The sequence below is a fragment of the Pelodiscus sinensis genome, chromosome 28, assembly GCF_052426305.1.
Source record: "Pelodiscus sinensis isolate ZL-2025 chromosome 28, ASM5242630v1, whole genome shotgun sequence".
Lineage (NCBI taxonomy): Eukaryota > Metazoa > Chordata > Testudines > Trionychidae > Pelodiscus > Pelodiscus sinensis.
In genome coordinates, this window is record NC_143079.1 from 17,031,547 (window position 1) to 17,056,272 (window position 24,726).

Sequence of the window (24,726 nt, forward strand, 5' to 3'; positions counted from 1 at the left end):
GGAATCTTGGGAGTCCTCACATTCCACTTATCAGCGCCCTGGACACCCCCACCATCCCTTCTCAACTGCCCACAGAACGCTGGGTCCCCAGCAGAGGAAGGCGAAGCTGTGCGGACAGAAGAGCGGAGCGCTGTGATTGGCACGTGCGTAAGGACAGTGAGAGCCCTGCGTTGATTGATCGCATACAGTAAGCGACGGGCCGACGCTCCTATGTTTGTGTTAGCTCATGAAGAGACGTAGGGCGACGTCATGATTGGCCAGCAACAGGCATGGGGCGGGATTTCCGCTGTTCTAGGATTAGCCGAGAGCCCTTCTTCAGGGGCAGGACTACCGGTTATCATGGAGGCGTTGATTGGTGTTCGAGGCGCCCTGAGGGCGGGGCTTCCGGCGGTGACTCGAGTATGATTGGTGGAGAGCGCCGAGTGGGCGGGGTCGGGAGGCGAGGGCAGCGGCGCTATAAGAGGCCGTTGGCGCGCAGTGGAGGCACTCGGGGGGTCTCTGTGGAGCGGCTGAGCGCGGCGACAGGATGTTCGAGGCGCGGCTGGTGCAGGGCTCGGTGCTGAAGCGGGTGCTGGAGGCGCTCAAGGACCTGATCACCGAGGCCTGCTGGGACCTGGGCTCGGGCGGCATCAGCCTGCAGAGCATGGACTCGTCGCACGTCTCGCTGGTGCAGCTCACGCTGCGCTCCGAGGGCTTCGACACCTACCGCTGCGACCGCAACATCGCCATGGGCGTCAACCTGGCCAGGTAGCGGGGCTGCGGCCCCTGAGGCGGGGCGCGCGGCATCCCCGCGCCCGGGGTGGCTCGAGCCCCTCCTGTCGGCCGCCAGTCTGGCGCCTTTTCTGTCGCGCGCGCGGGCTTGTCGGCGGAGGTGACGTCACTTCGGCGCTGGCGCGCTGCGCCCGGCCTCGCTGGCGGGAAAGTTGCACGTGGGGGAGGGGCGCTGAGGCTACGGGCCTGTGGCTAGTGGGGTCCGCCCCATGGCGCCCAGTTACGGCTTGTCAGCGTGCGCGCTCTCCTCCTCCCCCCCCCCCCACCGCCGCGTCGTGGCCTGGGGGCGGGCAGGTTCAGCAGCACCTGGAGCTGTTCCTCTGCTCCCCTGTCACTCGCGCTCATCTCCCTTCCCAGGCTCGTGTGGAAATCCTGCACCGGGGGCCGCTGTGTGAAATGGGTGGCTGGGACGCAGCTCCCTGTATTGCAAATAAATCCCTTCAAATTCTTTCTTTCTTAGTATGTCCAAAATACTGAAGTGTGCTGGCAATGAAGACATAATCACGCTCAGAGCAGAGGACAATGCTGATACGCTGGCTCTGGTATTTGAGGCACCAAGTAAATATCTCAAACCCATTCTTTTTTATTAACATATTAATGCTACTGTAATTCACTTGAGATGGGAATGCCTGACAATTTCCCTTCATATGTTTCTCTCCTTGTCCAGATCTATTCTGCTCCCAATAATTTTCTGTTCATTGAACTTTTTGAAACTTGCCTCTTTTAGAGAGCGATAAGGGATTGACTCTGTGCTCACAGACTTGCAGAGGGACAATAGGGCTGCGGTCTGTTTTGTTTCATTTCTATATACTATTTATTTAAAAACATTCTTGCTGTGAACAAGTATGCTATCTCTGGAGATAAAGCCACAGTTTGAGAATTGCAAAACTAAGCATCTGTGATGGTATCTTCTAGACCAGGGATGGCCCATCATTTTTTATACAGGATTCATTCTAAGATTTTGGAAAGTGGTTGAGGGCTGCACTCTTCCATGGAGGAGGTGTGAGGTCTGGAATGGAGGTTGGGTGCAGAAGGGAGAATGCAGTCTGGGAGGGAGTTATGACCTAGGGAAGGAACTGGGGTATAGGATTTGGGGATATGACCTCATTGATTGTATGTTATCTTGCACTGGATGCTATCTTGCATTTAAGCTGTGACTTATAGACAGAGTGGCCACCAGGGCACCTGTGCTTTTTCCTCTTCTTTTGAAAACTGCCTCTTCCCTGTCTGTACACGCCTTTTTCTGGAGAGCTCGTTCAGAAAAAAGGCTTCTTGTGGAAAGAGGCTTTACCAATGTTGGAAAAACCCCTCCTGATCTCTTTTGAAAACACAATTGGTGTGTGGGTGCAAGTGAAGTTGGTTTTTTTTAAACTGCTGTTTTTCCGAAAAGACTATAGTGTAGACATAGCCTGGGAGAAGGGGGTATGGATGTATGTGGGATAGGTTCTGGCCAGGAGACTTACCAGTTAGCAGCCAAACAAGCCAGCCATGTGCCTGAGCGAGCAAGCAGGAAGGTAGCTGCCTGTTGTTCAAACAAGCAACTCCCGCTGGCCAGTTTCTCTCTAGAAACTGGCAAATAAGATTGTGCTGGGGGTGGGAGCAGCCTCTGAATCTTCCCTCCAGATGCAAAGAGGAAACACCCCACAGCTGTGTTTTCTGAGCAGCAAGCAAGAGAGCCTGCTTGGGGCTCCCCACCACCTCCATGGGCCAGATCTGGTGGCTTGGCGGGTTGTATTTTGCCCAGGCCTGTTCTAGACTGATCACTGAGTCCTATTGGGTAGATAGGAAGATAACCTAAAATCTATGCATACGTCTCTGGAACACCCTTAGATTGGGTCCCTAATTCAGGAACTATTGGAACTCATTTACAAAACTTTTCTTAACCATTACATTTATATATTCTCATACTATAATATTAAAATGTATAATCATTATTCCATGATGAGATCTTTGAGCTATAATGTATCTTAATTACAACTATCTCTAGATGGGTCTGTTCTTCAAAGCATTTTATCAAAGAAATTTGGTTTCAATCAGTAGATCAGGATCTATGGATAGATCTTGGAGCCTCTAACAGGTAATCCTGACTGGTTTGGCCAGGAAGCTATCAAGTACTGGCACTTTAGTTGCCCCTCCACCCACTGTCACACTGCTCCTGCCCTCTGTCTTGGAGCTGCCTGCCCCTTTGGAGCCTCCTGCTTGCTGTGCAGGGCATTGGAGGGAGAAGGGGGCACTGATGTCAGGGTGTCCCTCCTCCCCCCCCACTTCTGTACCCTATCTTCACACAGAAGGGAATGGAGAGTTTAGCAATGCAAATCTGTCAGTGTTCACATGCTGAGTGTCTGACATGCTCACAAACATGCTGTATCCCTCACTCCCATATCCTGACCCAGCACATGTGGAGAGTGGTTGTTACTACTTTTACAGCTTGCAAAGTGTGTTTTTTGACTGGTCTGTGCAATTCATAATTTTCATTTCTCTTATGCTTGTATTTAATTCTTTGAGTAGTGAGTCCCCTAACCGGTCACAACTCGATTAATTATTCCTATGGAAATTGCTGCTCCTGGAAGTGACTGGCATGTACATGCAGCCTGAGGGGCAGAGCAGGGGGTCCCCACATGCTGGCCTTTCTTGCAGACTCCACGCCTGCAGCTCCCATTGGTCAGCAATGGGGAACTGTGGCCGGTAGAAGCTGTGGGCTCAGCTGCCGCAGGGCAGCACATGGAGCCATTGCTGTACATGCCACTGCTTTCAGGAGTAGTGCAAGGCCAGGGCAGGAGTCAGCCTGCCCACTGCTCCACTACCCACAAGCCATCTCAGTTCAACAGTGCCCAGCCAGAGCTTGCTTCCTGACCCCCTGTCCCAGCCCTGAACCTCCTTCTACATCCAATCTCCTGCCCAGATGTGAGTCCCCCTAAAGCACCTCCTGGACACCAATCCCCCCACTCTGGGCTAAGCCAGATTTTTCCCTTCCCACACTCAAGACTTCTTGGCCCAAGACCAATCCCCTAACCTAGCCTGATGAAAGTGAATGAGGCTTGGAGAAGAAGGGGGATGAAGTGAGCAGGGAGAGGCCATGGAGAAGAGGTGCAGCAGAGGTGGGGCCTCAAAGAAGGGGCAGGAATAAAGGAGGGCCAGGGTGTTTGGGTTTGAGGTCAATCTTACATTGCACTTAACCACAAGATCACATTTTCAATTTAAAAAGGTTGGAGACGACTGGTTTAAATAAATCCTGGATTTTATCCGTCCTTGTGTTAAATTATACTAATGACATCTTGTAATTCTGCATTTCAGAATAGCTTTGATTTGCTGTTCCAGAATTAAAATATATGCATATCTTTGAATTATTAGTCACTATTTAACCTTATTTAGCTTTAGATTTTGAGGTGATTGTAGTGGATATTTCTGTCATTTGGGATTGTCACAATGGCACCAAAGGGAGGAACTAATAAGCATTTAACTTTTTATCAAATTAAGGCTATTCTTTGAACCTTCTGGGGCAAAAATCTGAAAATCTTAACTTTATTAATGTTTCAGAACACCTCTGGTCAAATATCTTGTCTGTCTGTTCTTAGATCAAGAGAAGGTTTCTGATTATGAGATGAAGTTGATGGATTTGGATGTGGAACAGCTTGGAATTCCTGTAAGTAATTGTCCTCTATTGACCTAGGTTAGATGACTGGGTCTTAAAAGTAAGTCTACAACTTGATTGTTAAATGTTTTGTGGCTACCCTTATTAGGAAATATAATCTACCTAAACTTTATTTCTAGGCAAACTTTGTTTCCAAGAAAGATCTCACAATGTCAGTGGAAGCATTAGGCTTGCTTCTGCATTTAGTAATTTTGGCTTAAATCTGCAATATGATACACTAGCTAATATAGTCTCTTGCTGGATGGACTCAAGTAGAATCCACCTGCTAATATTGCAGGGCCAAGATAAAAAGCTGCTTGAAAATTAGCCAATAAAACTGAAAATGCCAGAAGTGGGTCTTGATAACAAGGTACTGTTTTTATTCAGGTTAGAACTGCACTTGAGAATATTGAAGTGGATAAAATAGAATTTCATTCTCAGAAGGAATGTAAACTTTAGATATAGGTTCCAGCAGTTCCTTTCGTACTCACTTATTAAAGTTTCCTTCTCACAGGAACAAGAATACAGCTGTGTAGTAAAAATGCCTTCTGGTGAATTTGCACGAATCTGCAGAGATCTCAGCCATATTGGAGATGCTGTTGTCATTTCTTGTGCAAAAGATGGTGTAAAGTTTTCTGCTAATGGAGAGCTAGGAAATGGAAACATCAAGCTATCACAGACCAGTAATGTGGATAAGGAGGAGGAAGCTGTAAGTTTGATCTGACAATATTCCAAAATAAGGGGAATCTAGTCTCTCTTGTGGTAGTTGAGTCAACTCTGCCAATATTTCATAAAGTTGCTTCAAGTCAGCCCTGCCTAGCTAGGGTTAGAAAACTGACCAGAAATGTAGGATCTTTCCTAGTTAATACATAGGTAACAGGTAAATGAGAAGTGGACAGGGGAAATGCTACTAGTGTTTTGGCTGGCATCTGATCTCTTGTGGTAGAACTGTGGTCACCAGCCTGTCAATTGCAATGCTCAGGACTTGTCTATACTTACTAAGGATGTTAAGAGGTAATCCTATAGTCAGTACAACTGTATTGACTACTTCCATGATTAGTCGATAAGGGAAGGTGCTACTCCAGTGTCACAGCAGGGGTAGCTCCTGGACCCAGTGCGAGCTGGGCTTGCTCAATCCCAGCTTGCACCTGGTCCAGCAGGGAGATGGGACCCCCGCTGTGGACAGGGGCTGCTTCACCATAGGAGGAGGAGAGAAGAGTCCCAGCTATTGGAGCAGCCCCTTGCACAGCTGCCTCTCAGGTTCCATAGAAGTGGTGCTGGGGGCAATTGGCTTTTAAGCCTGCTCTCCCAGCATTGGCTCCTGCTTCCCCTCCCTCCTTGCTGCCTCTGATATGAAGATAAGGAAGGAAGTAGCCAACTACCAGATAAGCCTAGGCTTACCAACTACTCTGCAGTGCTCCTGATAACTATCAGGGATTGAAAAGTAGAGATTGATTCCCCAGGGGTCCATTTAGCTGGTCTAGTAAAGACCTGCTAAATCTACCACTGACCACACTTCTGACTCCAGATCAAGAAGTATGTAAGGGGAGATACTGTGGTAACTTGATCTAAGGCAGTTCTGTGTTGCCCTGGTCCCCAGTACTGTCCAAGCAGCTACTATTGCCTGGGGATTAGCCACTGGGGGCAGCACTTGCAGGCAGCAGTGTGGCACATGAAGACCTCCTCCCTCCAGGGTCACAGCACATAGATGTGCCTGCACTGACAGCCAGTTGGTTCCAGGGATGCAAGCTCTGGGTGGGAGTTCTAGGTGTAAGAAAAGGCTCTGGGATGGGGTAAACTTGCACTCCTCACTCCTGTACCCCAACGCTTCCAGATGAGAGCAAGTATGAATGGGAGCTGAGGGGCAAAGTTTGGAGACAACTGTAGAAAATGCTGTCATGAGGGCTGCAACTAATAGTGAATGAGTGCCCTTGCTTGTGCTTTGCTACGTTTATGCACAATTAAAACACAAAGGACTCAGTCCAAGAAAGTCAGTACTGAAACATGGATACTTGCATAGCTCTACTTATCACTGTCCCTGCTTTGAAGAGCATTTTAGTCTTAATTAATTATTTGATTACATTTTTTCCTATTAGGTTACAATAGAGATGAATGAGCCAGTGCAGCTCACTTTTGCTTTGAGGTATTTGAATTTTTTTACCAAAGCCACACCACTGTCACCTACAGTTACACTTAGTATGTCTGCAGATGTTCCACTGGGTAAGTAATGCTGCCTGGTTTTTTTCCAAGCAACTTTGTCATTACAACGCATCTTAAGTGATTTAAAGTATAAACTGTTTGGAAGTGTTCTGAATAACTGGTTTGTGGGTTTTCTCCTCCCTCAGTTGTGGAGTACAAGATTGCTGATATGGGACACTTAAAATACTATCTTGCCCCCAAGATTGAGGATCAACAGGATGGTTCTTAAAGAGCACTAGAATCAAGGGAAAATCCACTGAAAGCTGTTGGAATTGAAACTCTTCTAAGAAAGCCAGTGTGCAAGTTAGCAGTCTGAAGCATTGAATCAACGCTGTTAGGCATATTTGTAGATATTTCTTTGTAAATATTTTTCAACTTTGTAATATTTGTATCTCTGCTATTCTAGATCATTTGTCTATTACATTCTTTTTTAGATGCTGTTTTTAGAACCTAAGCTTTTTTTATTCCCTTTGGAAGTTGCAAGTGGTAAGAGTACAATACTGAAACATAGATATGCAAACTGTAGTGTCTTGAGGGCTGGGCTCTACCTGTGAAACTTCAGTTCACTGAGGCTGACTAATGTAAAGAATTCATTCAGCTTTTACAATTGCCTTATTTTGAAAATGGAAGCTATAATATAATTGAAATGTGAAAGTGGTAATAAAGAACATTACTCAAATGTTAGCCTGAAGAACTATGCATGAACTGAATAGACCTCAGTCCTGACAGTTGCTATTTTGGTTAAATTAAAGGATGTCTAAGCTCCTTTTGGGATACACAACATTTCATGTAGTCAAATATAAAATACCAAAGTTAAGCTTTTATGTGACTAACCTCTACTTAGCAGCTTCTTGATGCAGTGACATGCCTGATAATGGCAGTCATATTACAGTAAGACCGAGCTTATTGGTTACTGTTAATGGTTACATGCAGACCTGACTATCAGGGTGGCAGCTGACTATCAGCTCCAGCAGGGCAGGGCTGGCAGTGTTTGAAACTAAATGTGCCTTATTTGATGGCTATCTAGCAGAAAGATCAGACAAGGGACTAAGTGGATGTCCTGTAAACAACTTGCATTTTGAGACTTGCTTTCAGAGCAGGTTGTTTGATGGGGAAGATCAAAGGTAGGGAACAACTGACAATGGTGGTTCTTCCTTGGAACATAGGTAGCAGTGTGATCTTGACCCTGCAAACCCCACTGTAACAGTTGTAGATACTGTTCGGATAAGGCAGGGAGGGGGAACCTTTTGGTCTGGGGTCTACTGACCCACAGAAAAATCATGCAAAGGCAAAAACCCCATTCAGTGAGGTGGCTCCTGACTGAGGGGAGAGATTCTCACACATCAGAGCCCAGTGAGTCACAGGCAAGTCAACTTTGTGTGCTCTAGCCTGACAGTAGGGGAGCTGGAGCACCATTGTGGACTCCCCGGTGCTGGGAGGGGGAGAAGCTCCCAGTCTTGGGGCCAGGCCTAGGCATGCTGGCATCTGCATGCTTCTCCCCTTCTCCCCCCCAGCCTTTGGTTTCTCACCCCTGGTTTAAGGCAACTACACATAGAAACAAAACCACTTGACAAGATTCACAACATCAGCTTTATCGTAGCTCGTCTAAATTTCCATGACATTCTACTAGGCTTGGCTGCCAGTTCAAATTTGTATATGAAACAAATCCAGCAATTGAATTTTCATACTGATAATAGAATGTCCCTTTAACAAAAGCCATAATGCTATTAGCTTACTGGGTTTTCAGATGTCTAATATCCAGCTTGTTCTAAGGGTATACACAGTTTCAATACAAAACTGGATCAAAAGTTGGAAGAATTTACCCCTTTCTATGGATGTCAGTTTCCCCAAGTGTATGACAGAATTTGTACATGGCACAGTAGAATAATAATGACCCAGTACTGTAAATACTACCATTGGAGACATTTGGAAAGAACATGTGTATGGAACAGGGTAATGTATTTCTTAGACTGCTCTATTACCCCTCAAACATAATGTGGGTTTTTTTTTTTAAATCTGAGGTAGCCAGTGTTCCAAACCCATTCAGGTACCAAAAAGTTGCTTAAAACATGTAGGCTAGGTCTAGACTGGCATTTTCCGCAAATGCTTTTAACAAAAGTTTTCTGTTAAAAGCATTTGTGGAAAAGAGCGTCTAGATTGGCACGGATGCTTTTCCACAAAAGCACTTTTTGCAGAAAAGTGTCCATTCTAGATGTGCTTTTCTGCAAAAAAGCCCCGATCGCCATTTTTGCAATTGGGGCTTTTTTGTGGAAAACAAATCTGAGCTGTCTACACTGGCCCTTTTGCACAAAAGGGACTTTTGCCTGAACGGGAGCAGCATAGTATTTCCTCAAAAAGCACTGATTTCTTACAGTAGGAAGTCAGTGCTTTTGCGGAAATTCAAGCAGCCAGTGTAGACAGCTGGCAAGTTTTTCCGGAAAAGCGGCTGATTTTCCAGAAAAACTGGCCAGGCTAGACACAGCCTCTCCATTCTAAAATGACTGACTAGAATGATGTAGCAGGAGTGAGTCACAAGGTGGCAGCAGCATGCTAAAACCAACACTGCTACCTTAAACTGCAAGTGGTTTGAAACTTATTTCTGCAGAAAGCCCCATATACAGGCAGTCCCCGGGTTACGTACAAGATAGGGACTGTAGGTTTGTTCTTAAGTTGAATTTGTATGTAAGTCGGAACTGGTACATATTGTAGGGGAAACTCTAGCCAAACATTTTTTTTAGTTTTGGATAGCATAGGGAAAGGTTAACTCCCCTCTAATGTTTGTTTTGCTGTCTGTTCCCCTGTTCAGAAGATTTCACATCTATTTCTGTCCCTGTGACAAACTCAGGACTAAAGGAGTAACTCATCAAATACCAAACAGCTCTGCACCATGCTTTGAGCTAATAGCTTTATTTCCACACACCACCCAGGGTTCTAGGAGGAGGGTCCTTTTTTTGCTAACACAATGAGGCCAGCACTTTGTTTGTTTTGGTGGAGTCTTTGTTTGCCCAGGGAGCCCAGCATGTATAGGGGGAGGAGGGGCGGAGAGGCTGCTTTTGTCTGCTGTTCGGCAGCCTGTTGCTGGGAGGGGGGAGGCGTGCAGGATGCGAGGCCGTGGGGGGGGGGGGGGCAGCGGGCGTGGGGAGGCACTTTTCCTCTGCCCGGCAGCTCTGCGGGATCCCTGTCCCTGTGGCCAGCTGCTGCAGGCAGAGGCCAGTTGGAGCCGGCCGAAGAGGAGGAGGAGGTGGATTCTAGGACCCAGGTGAGCGAGCCCCGGGGACGCTGCTGCGCTCCGGGAGCCCGGCATGTATAGAGGGGAGGAGGGGCAGAGAGGCTGCTTTTGTCTGTTCGGCAGCCTGTTGCTCAGGGGAGGAGGGTGGGGGGGGCAGCGGGTATGGGGAGGCACTTTTCCTCTGCCCGGCAGCTCTGCGGGACCCCAGTCGGAGCCGTCCCAAGGAGGAGGAGGATCCTAGGACCCAGGTGAGCGAGCCCCGGGAATGCTGCTGCGCATGTGCGGGAGTTGCCTCACCCCGTTCGTATCTAGGGATCCGACATAAGTCGGATCCACGTAAGTCGGGGACTGCCTGTAGAGTTGCAGCCAACAATGTCCAGATTGATACTTTTCCCCTAAAATACTTAACTGGAGAAAAAGCCAATAGTATAGCTACATATCCAAATAATTGGTTATTAAAGGTTAGACTGGGGGGCTATGTTGACACTGGCATGATTTTCCGGAAATGCTTTAGCGGAAAAGTTTTCCGTTAAAAGCATTTTTGGAAAAGTGTCTAGATTGGCAGGATGCTTTTCCGCAAAATCTAGACACACTTTTCTGCAAAAAAGCCCCGATCGCCATTTTCGCGATTGGGGCTTTTTTGCGGAAAACAAATCTCTGCTGTCTACACTGACCCTTTTGCACAAAAGTCTTTCGGAAAAAGACTTTTGCCCGAACGGGAGCAGCATAGTTTTTCCGCAAAAGCACTGACAATCTTACATGAGATCGTCAGTGCTTTTGCGGAAATTCAAGCAGCCAGTGTAGACAGCTGGCAAGTTTTTCTGCAAAAGCAGATGATTTTGCGGAAAAACTTGCCTGTCTAGACACAGCTGGGGTATTTTTGTTTTGGGGGGGGGTTTGTTCTTTTGCAGAACTTCATAATAAAAATGCTGTGAAAATTGATGTTAATGGCACTTTCCACAGTAGCACATTTAGTAGCCAGATGGAAGGGCATGCAAAGTGATGCCTGTGTTAATACCACTTATTGCAGTCTCCCAGCTGGCTAGTATGTTACTGTGAACAGTGCTGTGTGTTGATACTTTCTCAGCAAGCCACAGAACAGATGAAAGACTGGCTGGGGCCTGAGAAGATTGTGGGGGGAGGTGAGCTCTACTGCCACATGGACAGAGCCAAAGGTGTGTGGTCAAGAGCCCAGAGCTGGGGCTTAGGGCTGCATGGCTGGAGCTCAGTGCCTGCTGCCATGTAGCCAGAGCTGGGGTTCACTGTGGCATAACCAGGGTCAGTGGTTGGCACCAGAGCCAGCTTCTGCCCCCAGGGATGGTGCCCATGCCATATGGCTGGGACTGGGGTCAGCACTGGGAGCTGGGGTCACATGGCTTGAGTGGAGGGTCTGTGTCTGCCACTGCTCAGTTACAGTCGGGGGGCAGAGTTCAGCCCCCAGGGTTGGTTCCCACTGCCAGAGCCTGGGAGGAGATCTGGGGCTAGTGCCCACCAATCAAAGGGCTGGAGCTGGGGACCTGAAGCTGGAGTCACATGGTCAGAACTGGGTTTCAGCAGCTGCCATTGTGTAGCCAGAACTAGGGCTAAGTGCCTGAAGCCAGAGATCGAGCTCCTGAAATCCTGCTGCCCAACTGAAGGTCATGCCCGACCAGCCCCCTCCTCAAGGTGGGTGGAGAGCTCACCTTGCACCTGCACCATTGTGCCCTACCTGTCTGCAGAAGTGGTGTAAGATAGCACCAGGAGGGGTTTGAGTCCTCCTCCTCCCTCCCATCACTGCTGAGAGGAGTTGTGGCTGCACTAGAGAGTGTATGCCTCTCAAACTTGTATTAGCCTCTTGTGGCTGCTGTTGGCTGCCTGCTGTGCAGGTGCTAGTCACTACAGTGGGTCATATTGTCAGTAGATTGTTAGAAATGGCTTACAGCCATTGAGTTAAGAAAGCTGCCAGAATGACTATTTCAAAGCCAAACGCTGCAACTAGTCTGCAACTATGTACTGAATCCGGAAAGGATCAGAGGTCAGTGGCCCTCTTTTTCTTCTGTTACATCACCTTTCCAGGCCTGTTTTAAAGGCTCAGTCAGAGGCTCTCAGGGTATAGACCTAAGGCAAGCAGACTGAGAAGGGTGATGCTGTACTATGGAGCTGAGGTAAGAGTTGGAATACTGCAAAGTGCAGGGGTGGTTCTACCTTTCTATGGCAGTAATCTTTAATAGCATTTCAGCCTTCTCTGCACATGAAGCAGGGCTAGTGGTTTTAGCCTTGAACTTCCCTTTCTGGTGCAACCCACAGCCATGCTGCTGAGGCAGGTTGAATTTTGTGATTTCTTTTCCCCTTTGCAGTTAACAAAAGGAGCATTAGTGAGAGAAATAATTCCTTGGTAGTTTTAACAGAAAAGTCAAGTCCCCCCAACATTATGAGGGGCTAAAAATCATGATCTTTTTATAAATAATAAATGTTGGGATCTTTTCATTTGCCATCTGGCATTTCAGTTTTTAAGGTTTGCAGGTACCAACAGCTATCACCAGGGCCGTGCATAGGATGTAGGGGCCTTGGTGCTATTAAACTTGCGCCCCTGTGCCCGATGGCAGCTGTGAGAACAACAATTTTTTAGAGATGTGATTTTATAGTCTTCAGCAACACACTAACAAAATATTTTTAAAACATTTTAAATTAAGGTCCTGTGGATTAACATAGTAAATTCAGAAACTGGTGGGTTGTCAAATGCCTATTAAAAGGCTGTTTCCATTTGACTGGCTCTTTCACAAGTTCTACTAATAGGTCTGGCAGGCTTTTTCACTTGTAAGTTAACTAGATCCTCTTTGGAGGAAGTAGAGTACAGGGACAGGAAGAGATTAGTAGGTGGACATTAAGACCCAGTGATGCCTTAAATCTTTGAGTGCCCAAAACCGCATATTCTGCCTCTGGGTAAGGGCAGCCCTGGTTGTCCCTAGTAAGAGCTAAAGGCTTATGTGACATAGTGTGGGGTACTTTGCTGGTTGCTATGCTGGGCAGTGGGTTGTGCGTGATCTCCACTGGCTGCTGTCTGCAGCTCGGCCCAGCAGGGCAGGGGATGAGTCATTATGCAAGGGGGCTTTGAACCTGTCTGATGAGTTATCTCCCAGGGAGCGGGACACTGGGAAGAAGGGGAGTGGAGCCCTGGCTGGGGGCAGGGCTGGAAGTGAGGGGGTGAGGTTTCTGGCTGGTATCATGGAGGAAGCAGCTTAGGTAACGGGCTGGGATTTAGGGGCCCAGGCTCTCTCATCTCAAGGGGGGCTGAGGCATCCTAGGCCTGCCCTGTAACCAGATTACATCTGTGCTGTGCTGTATCCTGGAGAAGCAATAAACTCCCTGGCTACGTCTACACTGGCCCCTTTTCCGGAAGGGGCATGTAAATTTCACGAGTCGTTGTAGGGAAATCCGCGGGGGATTTAAATATCCCCCGCGGCATTTAAATAAAAATGTCCGCCGCTTTTTTCCGGCTTTTAAAAAAGCCGGAAAAGAGCGTCTAGACTGGCCCCGATCCTCCGGAAAAAGCGCCCTTTTCCGGAGGCTCTTATTCCTACTTCAAAGTGAAATTTACATGCCCCTTCCGGAAAAGGGGCCAGTGTAGACGTAGCCAGTGTAGACGTAGCCCCTCTATTCTACTGGCTGGTGGAGTCTGTCCATGCCATTACTGGGGTGCAGGAGATGGGAAAACCCCAACATGCCATCACAGCTTACTTTAAAATAATCAAACAACCCTTCCTCAATTGCATGACTCCCACTGGTTCAGAAAAAAAACACAAAACTTGCAATAAAGTTACAGGAGCTGGTGACACAGTAGTTCCCCTGTTAAATGTGTAAAGTCATGAGTAGTTGTGGCTCATCCTAATCATTTATGTGATTTGGAAGAGTTGAATGAATCTTGGGAGCTGGTCCTTTTATTATTATCATCATTATTAATTTAGTTGTATGACTAGCACCCAGAAGCCCTGGTGGTGGACCCAGGACCATGTTGTGCTGTGTTGCATAAACCTATTTTATTGTAAGTCCAGTCCTTTGGGTTGAAAAGTGTTGTATCAAAGCAAGTTACTTGCTACACTTTGTAAATAACTAAGAGTGGCCCTCTGAATGTATTAACTTATTTATCAAGCTTATTTTACAAAGGCAGCATATCTGGGATTTTACAATCTTGAGACACATTGTAAGATCTCCATTAAAATAACCGATATTTACTGGGGGGGGGGGGGACTTTAAACAAACAACGACCGTGATCGAAATGTTTCCAGTTCAACCTGCCTCGCACCCCTGCCGCGGGGAGGCAGCTGTGAAGTGACACTGCAGAACCTTGCGGGGGGCGAGCGAGATGCGCGGCAGCCGGGCGGTGTCTGCACGCGGGCCCCCCCGGGCGGTGTCTGCGCGCGGGCCCCCCCCCCCCCCCCCCCGCCCCCCCCCCCCGCGAGGCGCCGTCCAATCGGGCTCGCGGGCTCTTTTAAAGAGGAAATGGAGCGAGTCACGAGGCGGGTTAACCTGGAAGGGGACGCGCGTCCCGGCGGGCGATGGAGCGGGCGGCAGGTACCGGGCGGGGGCGGGGGCGTTTCTCCCCTTGCTCGGGGCTTCGCGTTTCGTCCCCCGGGCTGAGCCCCCCCCGCTCCCCCCCCCGAGCTCTCCGTGTTCGCCGAGTCGAGCCCCGCGTCCCGGCTCTGAGCCCTCGGGGCGCCCTTGGGGGATTTGCAGTTTCCTTGGCGCCCCCCGGCGGGCCGGGCCGAGAGTTCGAGCCCCCCCGTGTCAGGCGGCCCCGCCCCCCCCGGCCTGGCCTTAGTCCGGGAGCAAACCAGCTGGCCTGGCGGGACAGCAGGGAGCCGGGGCTGCGAACAGATTTCAGCGGGGTGGCCCGCGGGCCGGAGTCTGATCTCAGCCCGACTTGCACCCGCCTCCGCCCCAGCGCTCAGCGTTAGCACGAGCCTGGATTCTCCTCGCATCCGTAGCGCTGTGAATCAGAAAGGCCTTGCCCTGATGTAAAACTGGTGCGCGTCAGAACCAGGCCCGCTTCGCTCCCGGTGGGAATAAACAGTTACAGTACAAAACTGAGAGGAAATCCTGGGGTTTTGTGACTCAGTTTCCCCACCTGTAAAATGGAGATCATGCCTAGCTCAGGGATCTGTGTGGGTCTTATTTAGTGTATGTAAACGTGCTTTGACATATTCAGCAGGTTCTAACGTAGTGCAAAGTATTTGTTGTGCTGTATCTACCAATACTGAGCACTTCCCAGCAATTGTCATTGAATGCTGAGAATAGGTGAGGACATACAGAGCCCATTTCTCACCACTGGGGGGGCCTGTCTCTATCATCAGTAGCTGTGCAAAAAAAACACACACCTTAAAAGACAACGAACAGTCCCACAGCACCTTAGAGACTAACAAAAGCATGTAGCTAGTGTCACAAGCTTTTGTGGCCACAACCCACTTCTTCAGATGCAGACATTAGAAATGGCTTTCGTCCATAAAAGAAGCTAAATACTGAATTGATTCATGGCTAAGATGTTATTGGCCATCAGCCACTAGAAGCTGACAACTAATTTTTCCTCCTTTTGGGATAGAAATAAGCTTTCCAGATTTAAGTACAAATCAAAGCATCTGTCCAATACATAGGGCCCTACCAAATTCACAGCCATGAAAACTGTCTCAGATTGTGAAATCTGGTTTCCCATAGTGAAATCTGGTCTCTGTGTGCTTTTAACTGGTACTGCTGCCAGAGAGTGGTTGGTGTTGGGCGGGTGCCCTGCCAGCAGCAGCAGCAGAGAACAAAGTCTAGCAATACCATAGCCTACTACCCGTATTACTGCACTGCTGCCTTGAGAGCAGTAGCTGCTGACTGAGGGCTAAGCTCTGCAGGCAGCAGCACAGAATTAAGGGTGCCAATATTATACTGTGCCATCCTATCTTCTGCATTGTTGGTAGTGATGGCTCTGCATTGTATGGATGGGCCACCAACTGCCACTCTCCAGCTACTCACTCTGAAGGCAGCACCACCGCCAGCAGCAGTGCAAAAATAAGGGTAGCTGTACTGAAATTATTGGGGGTCAGCACCCCTACAGTTACACCCCCATGACATTTCATATTGAAATAGAAATTGCAAATTTCATTACTTCAGCTAAAATCCTTTATGATCATGAAATTGACCAAAATGCACTATGAATTTAGTAGGGCCCTACCAGTGCATGGAGAGGGTATCTCTGATTTACTGGTTGTGCAAGGTTTGAAGTTTGCACAGGGAGAAGAGGTACAAGCTTATTGGCTAGTCCACACACTAGTCGACTAGTCACTCCCACCACCCCTCCCTTCCTTCCCCTGCTGCCTTTATCAGAAAGAGGCAGCAAGGAGGGGGGAGCAGGGAATTCAGCTCCGTGGGGGGGGGAAGGGGAGGGCAGGGGCACAGCTGCGGCATTCCACCTTTGAAATGTATGAGTCCCCACTGTGGCTCTTGTACATTTCAAAGCAGAAGTGCCACATGAAGCCTGGGGCCAGCGCATGATGGGCTTTTGCTACACTTCAAAGCAGAAGCGCCCTTATCGACTAGTCGATAGAAATCCTATCAACTATTCAATTAGTTGATTAATTTTAACATCCCTAGAGAGGAGGGACCCTCCTTCAATTTGAGGGAGGCAGCAAGAGTTTGAAAAAGTATATTGTTCCAGTGGCCTGAATTCCCCAAGAAACTAAGGGAATCATGAGACTCAGTGAGCAAAGATATTTTCAGGTTTTTCTGTGTTTAGTGAATAAAACGGGCAGTAAAAGGGAGATGACGACATTTCCTGCTCCTGACTGTCCGCTAAATGGTATTGAGCATCATGGTGTCCTATAAATGTTGTTTATATGTGAGACTGCAGAACACGTGCAGGCTGCAGGCAGGTTTGAGGCCATTCCTTAGGGTACCTGAGACCCAGATATGAGACCTAAGCAGCAGTGATTGTGTGTGGAAGGAAGAGCAAAGCTATCCTGGGTTTCAGGTTTCCAGGAGGCTTTCTGGTGGCAGGATGCACTGAGGGCTGGGTTGCTGATGAGCTTAGACATCACCTCCACTGTATTGTGACAGAGACATTGATGGCAGAATAAATACAGGTTTCAGCTCCTAGAAAGCAAGGCCATCAGCTGTACAACAAAGCCAGATACACCAGTCTAGTGAGTACAATCTCAACTGGGTGTCAGAGTAGGCAAGAAAACTACAGGGCTTTGGTTCTCAGCAAGATAAAATTACAGGGTACAAGTGTGGCATGGCTAAATAAAGCTGCAGCACTCAACATCACCTCCTTCACAGATCTAATCTAGGTAGGCAAACTGGGAGCTATGACTTCTGTTTTTCTGCTTCTTACGGTTTCTGTTCCATTCACCAGTCTGCGCCTGGCCTGTCTTGTGATAGACCTGTCTGGAGGAACAGACAATTCTGTTTGAGGTTCTGAAATTTTGGTTTTGTTTCACGATGGAATGAAAACCAACGTTTTGAATAATTTTGCAGAACAGATTTGTGCATAATGTCTGGCTACGTCTAATTTGCATCCCTTTTATCGCAATTGCTAATGAAGCAGGAATTTAAATCTCCCCTGCTTCATTAGCATAAAAATGGCTGCCGCATTTTTTCGGCACGGAGCATTCCTGGAAAAAAGCGCCAGTCTAGATGCGGATCTTTCAGAAAATAAAGCCTTTTCTGAAAGATCCCTTATCCCTCTTAAAATGAGGGATAAGGGATCTTTTGGAAAAGGCTTTATTTTCCAAAAGATCCACGTCTAGACTGGCGCTTTTTTCCGGCAAAGCTCTGTGCCAAAAAAATGCGGCAGCCATTTTTATGCTAATGAAGCAGGGGAGATTTAAATTCCTGCTTCATTAGCAATTGCAATACGTCTAATTTGCATCCCTTTTCCGAAAAAGGGATTCAGTCTAGACATAGCCTCTGAGTTTAGATTGGAAAGCTCAGGTTTTCAATTCACATCTCTCTCTGCTCCAAAGGGTATGTCTACACTGCATGGCTATTTTGGGATATCAGAGGTATCCCGAAATAGCTGCGCCGCATCTACATGAGGCGCCTGTTATTTTTGAAATAAATAATGGATGTGCTCTTTTGCCATCCTGGTAAACCTTGTTGCCTGATGGATAGAGGGAGGGATAGCTCAGTGGTTTGAGCATTGGCCTGCTAAACCCAGGGTTGTGAATCCAATCCTTGTGGAGGCTGTTTAGGGATTTGGGGCAAAAATTTGTCAGGGGTGGTACTTGGTCCTGCTGTGAAGGCAGGGGTCTGGACTCCATGACCTTTCAAGGTCCCTTCCACTTCTAGGAGATAGGGATGGCTCAAAATAGCACATTATTTCAACATTTGGTGCAGTGTAGATGCACCAAACTTCTATTTTGAAATAGTTTATTTCAATTTGAAGTAAAACATGCAATTTGTATAGTGCAAATTGTGTATCTTTTATTTTGAGTTTAGAGTGCTGTGTAGACACATCTAAAGTGACTAGGGAACCCCAGACCTCAAAAAATCATTGTCAAAATCAGACTATGCCTGCAGAATCTTATGGCTTCAACAGAATAAATCTAAATAGGAAGCGAGTTCTCTCAGGCAGGCATATCTTGTCTGTACAGTTCCTAGCACAGAGGGAACTTTAATCTAGGAACCTCAGTCTAGGATCTAATACCTTTAATATCAAGCTTTGTGGCACCAGACAAGGATGTGCCCTTGGTCTCATGGTACAGGTTGTGTAGCATGTGATCACAGTTAGCATGTGGTCTGGTAGGTTTTAGGGATGTAATAATATAGTCAATTAATCGATAAGCAAAAGCGTATAGGTTAATGCTATAGATTACATGCATTTTCCCTCTTATCAGTAAATTTTTTTGCAGGCTGGCCAGTAGCCCAGCTCAGTCCCTGTTTGCACTGGGGCCAGGACCTACCCCCTCTGCGGCTCTGCATTTAAAGTGTATTAGGAGCCAGGCAGGCAGGCAGCCTGGCTCAGTTCCGGCTTGCGCCAGGTCCGGGAGCTCAGACTCCACTCTTTCGAACAGGGGCTACTGCCACCCTGTGCTGCTGCCTCTGTATCATCCCATGCTGCTACCCAGAGACACAGCAGCACAGAGTGGCAAGGGGCTCCTCGGGAGTGGGGCCAGAGTGCACTGGCTGCCAGCCCCACCCCCAGGGACTATAGACTAGTCGACTAACCAATAAGAATTCACGAGAGTAATCAACCATTCAATGAACCGATATTTAACATTCCTAGTAGGTTTGGGTACATTTGTGCCTGTGTATATTTTATGATCAAGTGTGGGGCTTTGTTTCTAACGGAACAAAACTTTGTAAATCCCTAATACAGAGTGTTTTAAATTCACTGAAAATAGTTCCAGGTTTTTGTGGAATGTAGTATTCCATTGTAGTACTTATTACTCTGGCTTCACCGTGCTGTGTTAGTAAAACAGTAGTTTGCTCTCAGAGCCTATTCTGAGTGAGGGACAGAGTGACAAACAGCTTTAATGTGAAGAAAAGAATTACATTTCTAAGAGAGTTGGCATGTCCCGCTCTACAGCTCACTGGGCTGGGATACAACGGATCAGCCTTATGTCATGTCACCGTTGACAGGGGGTAATGATGCTGCTTCACATATGTGAAGCAGTGAGATTTGTGGATGGGAAAGTGCTGAATAAATATGAGGTGGGTTTTTTTATTAAGTTATTAGGAACACGGAACAAAGGGGTATTTAACCTGACACTGTCCCTTATAATAAACTCCAGGCATTGTGTTCTGCCACACTCTGCCTCTTGTCTAGGCTGCCATGAGCAATAGCCTTTTGTTTGTTTCAGGTTATAGCTGGTGACACGGCCTCCTTGTTATGATGCCATCACGTACTAATTTAACTGCTGGGATCCCCAGTAGCAAAGTGAAGTATTCCAAGCTCTCCAGCACAGATGATGGTTATATTGACCTGCAGGTAACAGAGGAAAACAGAGGAAATCCTCCTCTTCTTTTTTTCCTTATGTAACAATATCCAGCAGCTTTGTGACCTCCATAAATGGGGTGGGGACGAGTTTCTTCTCTGGCTCTGTGTGCTGCTCTGGTTAGGGGCCTGACTAGCCTGCAACAAGTCAAAGAAGAAACTCCCTTGGGTTGTCCCACTACGGTATGCCCCACCTGAGCATCAGCAGAGGGAGTACAGTTACAGTGCATGCTGCTAGGATCCTTCAGGCTCATGATGCAAGCCATGGGGAAGCTGTCACAACTTTGCACAGCCATGAGGGCTGCTTGTGCCCAGGGTGCAGCCTAGAATCCCACCCCTTTGGCTTGCACTTCCTGTGCTTTGCCTCCCGGTGACCCAGCATGGCATCTGTGCTGGGATGGAATGGCCCCAGGGATAGGGCTCTGGGCTGGAACTCCGCTCCTGGCTCTTTAATAAGGTTAGCTCAAGATCTGTTCCTTCTGGGGACAAGAAGATCCCTTTGTGGCATGGCAGATCTGAAGGGAACAGACACTGATGCTGCCAAGTCTGAGCTACAGCCCAATCTGGGAAGAAGGGGGTGTGCATCCTAGCTGTGAAAGAACAAGGGGTTATATGGGCAGAACTCTGAGTTGATGGGCACGGAGGAGCTTGCTGCTTTCACAATCCCCACTGCTAGGGCAAACACCTGTGGCCGCTTCCCTGCTTGGGCCACATGCCACCAGCCTCTGGGTTTGAAGTTCAGACCCATGCCAAAGGCAGGAGGGTGTGCTCGGTTCTATCACCGTGTAATATCTGCCTTCTCTGCAGTTCAAGAGGAGCCCACCCAAAATCCCCTACAAGGCAATTGCACTGGCCACTGTGCTGTTCGTGATCGGCACCCTCCTGATTGTCATAGGAGCCCTTCTCCTCACAGGATATATTAGCAAAGGAGTAAGTGGCTTGAATGTCTTTGTTTTAAATGGTTTTTGTTTGGAGCCTTAAAAAAAATCACCTGCCATGAACTTTGATTTGCCTTCAGTATGAACCTTCCCCTCCAAGAGCCTGGAGACAGAAGGGGGAGCTTTTCGTTTGCCAGCAGCCCTGCTTCCTTGGCTGCCATCCCCCCTGCCTTCTCTAGCTGAGTGAGCTGGGGCTGGTCTGTGTGTGGATAAGGAAAAAAGACGAGCCGCCAGCTCCCACGAGTCAGGACTGAGCTGATCCTGCTGCTAGGAGCACTGGGTTTGCGGCCTTTCAAAGGATATGCCAAGCTAAAGTCCTGATCCCTGCTCAGTATTAAAAATCTCATGGCCCTTCTGCCAGCGTGTTCCGGCCAAACTGCAGTACTCAAAATCATAAGAGTTTTGCCTGCCCATCAGGGCATTTAAGCTGCAGTCAAGGTCATAAAAGTATGAACATTTGTACCTGACTCCTCACCCCCCCTTGGATACAGTATTCTCCTTCTATTCTCAGGTTTTATGTCTTGTAAGCAGCAGCCATTACTGAAGCAACCACTTCAGAGATGGGTGAATTGATTTCTCTATAGATAGGAATGCAGGATTTGACCCTTATTAGAGCCCTGCAAGTCCACAATTATCCGTTTTATGTCCGGGAGTATTCACATCTGTGCATGTGCACATGGATATCCGCGCTCACTTTTGCGGATTCAGATTTTGTATCCATGCAGGGTTCTAACCCTTATTTAGGTGCAACTCCAATTCGGGGAGCAGACAATTTTACCATAAGAAAGTTTGCAGGCCTTAGACAGTATTTGGTAACTACTTTTAAAGCACCCCAGAGTTTGTTTGCAAACTGCAGAAGAAGCTGTATAAACCCATTGAGAAATAATTCCTCTCCTGTCTGCCTTGTCAAGTAAAAGCATTCGTCTGATCAGAGCTTCTCTGGTATAGAGTAATTTTAAATCCAACCTGGCTTGCGGGAGTGGCCCTTCATGGATAGTCGGGCTTGGGCCAGTGGTCAGGTATCTGCAGTGGGGAAAATCGGGAGTGAGGTATTCTCTCTGGAGAGTCTCAGAGCTTGGAGTGGGCTGGATACGCTGGCTGAGAGGAAGAAGCTGTCTCTACCAGCTGGATGGAAAGCTCTGGCTGGACTTAGCTACAGTGAGGGGCAGAAGCAAATTCTTAAAGAGGACTTAAGAGTCCGGGAGGGACATAGTAGACTGCTGAGTCTGGAGAAGAAGACAGAGCGATTCCATGTTTGTATTGGTATTAGTTTATTGTGTTAATAAATCAGACTCCAGATGGTTCACATAGGTCAAAGCACTTCTTCTGGTGGCTTGCTTGTCAGGGCAAGGAGGGAAACTGAGACAGGGTCTGGGTGTGAGAAAGCAAAGGCTTTGTAACAGGAGCTTGTCTCAGCTGATAAGTATTTATTAATTTCTTATGTCTCTCTGCTTCTTTCCTCCAGGGAACAGACCGAGCTATTCCCGTATTGATCATTGGAATCCTGGTGTTCTTACCAGGCTTTTATCACTTGCGCATCGCATACTATGCTTCCAAAGGCTATAGGGGATACTCCTATGATGACATTCCAGATTTTGATGACTAAACGCACCCTAGAACAAGGGAGCATGGCTCACATTATAATGAGTTTTGCGTTAAGAGATGTTAGTTAATTTGACTTTGGATAGCAAAGATAAAACATGTAAGAACCTAAACTAATTAGATGTGTTGATGGATGCAACTTCCTAGTGCTGTAAATATTGCGTTATGGCCAGCTTTATTTTTCTTTTTTGGCATTAACATAAATTCGACAGACACCATTGCAACATTAGGTGATGCGCAGCATGTGACTTGCTGTTAGAAGAAACTTTTTATTTCTGTAAGGGGAAGTTCTTGGGTAAGCCAAGATGAGCAGTTGCCCAACCAACCATTCACAATTTCAGCACAAAAATTACGATTTTTGTTTAGTCTTATTTCTAATAGATTGTGTATTTTAGGACATTTTATCTTTTAAATAGATCAAAGCTATAAGTAGGACCTTTCTACTGCTGTATAATTGTCAAAATAATTCCAATGTCGTCGTTCATCGGAGTTTTGCATCTGGAATGTTGACCTATCCTCCAGTCTGCTTGTGAAGGGGAGAGAACTGGATATGCGTGTGATGATTTACTGAGCATTTGCCATGTGCAAGAACTTCTCCTGTTAGATGGATGAGCCAACTTACCTGGCAAACACATTCCTCAAGTGCCAGCTACATCCCATCCAACTATTAATTTTGCTAACGCTAGTTGGCGGTCCATTCATAAGGCTGACTTAGGATTCTGCTTAATTAAGGATTTTAATCGGATTTTGTGGAGAGGCAGGATGAAGAATTGGAATCTGGGCCCTGGACTTGAATTTCCCTGTCTTAAAATTCTATTTTTGAATGCTGGTGAAGTTGAGGGAAGTTCCGACCCCCAATTTGCTGTGTGGGCCTATTTTGGTGATATGTGTATTTGACGTCACTTTGCTGTAGATCTAGACCTTGTGCTGTACATAATACCCTCCACATACCTGAAGAAAATCTATGCATGTGCAGTACTGCACATGTTATCAGCTTGTATTGCTCTGTTAGCTGCATGTTACATTATGCCAGAGTTTCGGAAGAAATTTGAGGATAACTGGTAGATTCCATCTGCTGTCAGTAAGAGCTAAATGGCTTCTGAAGTGTAATTGCCAAGGAGCAAGTTTGGAACAAGAAATGATCATGTAAAATTCAAACATTTAATATGAATAAACTGCATGATGGTCTCTGTATGATTTATAAACACTTCTCTTTTAAACCCAAATGCATGTCTGCAATGCAAATGGTTCCCAAGCTTGGTGGAAGTAGCTCAGCCTAGTACCTTTTTTGAGCCTTCATCAGGATCTGCTATTGCCTGCTGCCTCCTTTTCCGTGACTCATGCTGTTGTGTGTGACAGTGGTAAGCAATTTGCTAAGATGGGGTTTTGAGCAGCTTCTTTGTTAACAGCTTATGTGCAGCAAACTGAACGCCCAGCATTGAGTGCCAGGGCTCTCAGCAAGGCGAGGGAGCCTAGGTTCAACACACCATGCAGGCCCGAATGCAGGAATTGCGGGGGGGGGGGGTATTTTTGTAAATGAAGACTGCACCCTTTGCACACAGACACACCCACCCCTGAGTTCGGGACTGCACAATTAATATCAGCCCCTGTTCTACCGGTTCCTGATAAAAGCCTTCCGCTTTATAGCTACCAACATTCGTGTCCAGACTGTACACCACCTACCAAACTGCAATCAAATAGTTAAACCACATGTTATTCAGCTGTGGTCCATGGACTACAGGGAAGGCAGGTGGGTGTCCTGTGGGTATCAAGCTAGTTACATGATGCCAGCTAGAAAAGGGAACTGAAGGACAGCTACTCATGCTTCTAATACTGTTACTTTCCTCGGTGAAGTGTGACTAGCCTGGCCGTGGGAATGTTATGTGACAACGAATGAGAAAGGTCATGGAAGGACATTGTCCCAAAACCACAAGCTTATTTGATTTACCCATCTCAGAGGGGCAAGAGGCCTATACAGTCCCTGAAGGGGCTCTCGGTCAGGCCTAGGCTGAGGAGACAGGGTACAGCAGGATTCCCAGCTCCGGCAACGCCTATGTCATTCAGGAGCACAGCTGTGACACACAAGGGAGCTTCGAGCCCTTCTGTGCTGACAGGCAGGAGCCAGGGGCGGGTGAGAGTTTTGTGGGGCCCAGGGCCTGTTGAAGTGCAGGGCCCGGGGCAGCACAGTTTCACGCATGCGTCACGGCCGCAGCCGCCAGGTAGTAATGCGTGCGCGGGGCCCGGGGCAGCCGCCCCACTCGCCCTGCCCTATATCCACCGCTGGCAGGAGCAATACCACAGCCAGGCCCAGGCGTAGGCAGGGTCTTCCTACACTTCAGCTTCTCCCCTCCCCTGCCCATTAGGGCCATTTCAGCTGCCCCCTTCTAGCCCTGTACTGGGCTCT

General features: G+C 47.6%; 2 protein-coding genes across 2 annotated transcripts; both read left to right on the plus strand.

The window, feature by feature from the left end:
* The first annotated feature begins 430 nt into the window (after positions 1–430).
* On the plus strand, positions 431–7,285 carry PCNA (proliferating cell nuclear antigen). The gene is made up of 6 exons (XM_006110789.5): positions 431–747; positions 1,232–1,329; positions 4,347–4,414; positions 4,917–5,111; positions 6,499–6,622; positions 6,748–7,285. Exons 1-6 carry the CDS (start codon positions 527–529, stop codon positions 6,828–6,830), a joined length of 789 nt encoding a protein of 262 aa, XP_006110851.1. The 5' UTR covers positions 431–526; the 3' UTR covers positions 6,831–7,285.
* Positions 7,286–14,248: 6,963 nt separating this feature from the next.
* On the plus strand, positions 14,249–23,514 carry TMEM230 (transmembrane protein 230). The gene is made up of 4 exons (XM_089773731.1): positions 14,249–14,381; positions 19,649–19,776; positions 20,590–20,712; positions 22,186–23,514. Exons 2-4 carry the CDS (start codon positions 19,678–19,680, stop codon positions 22,324–22,326), a joined length of 363 nt encoding a protein of 120 aa, XP_089629857.1. The 5' UTR covers positions 14,249–14,381; positions 19,649–19,677; the 3' UTR covers positions 22,327–23,514.
* The last annotated feature ends 1,212 nt before the right edge of the window (positions 23,515–24,726 follow it).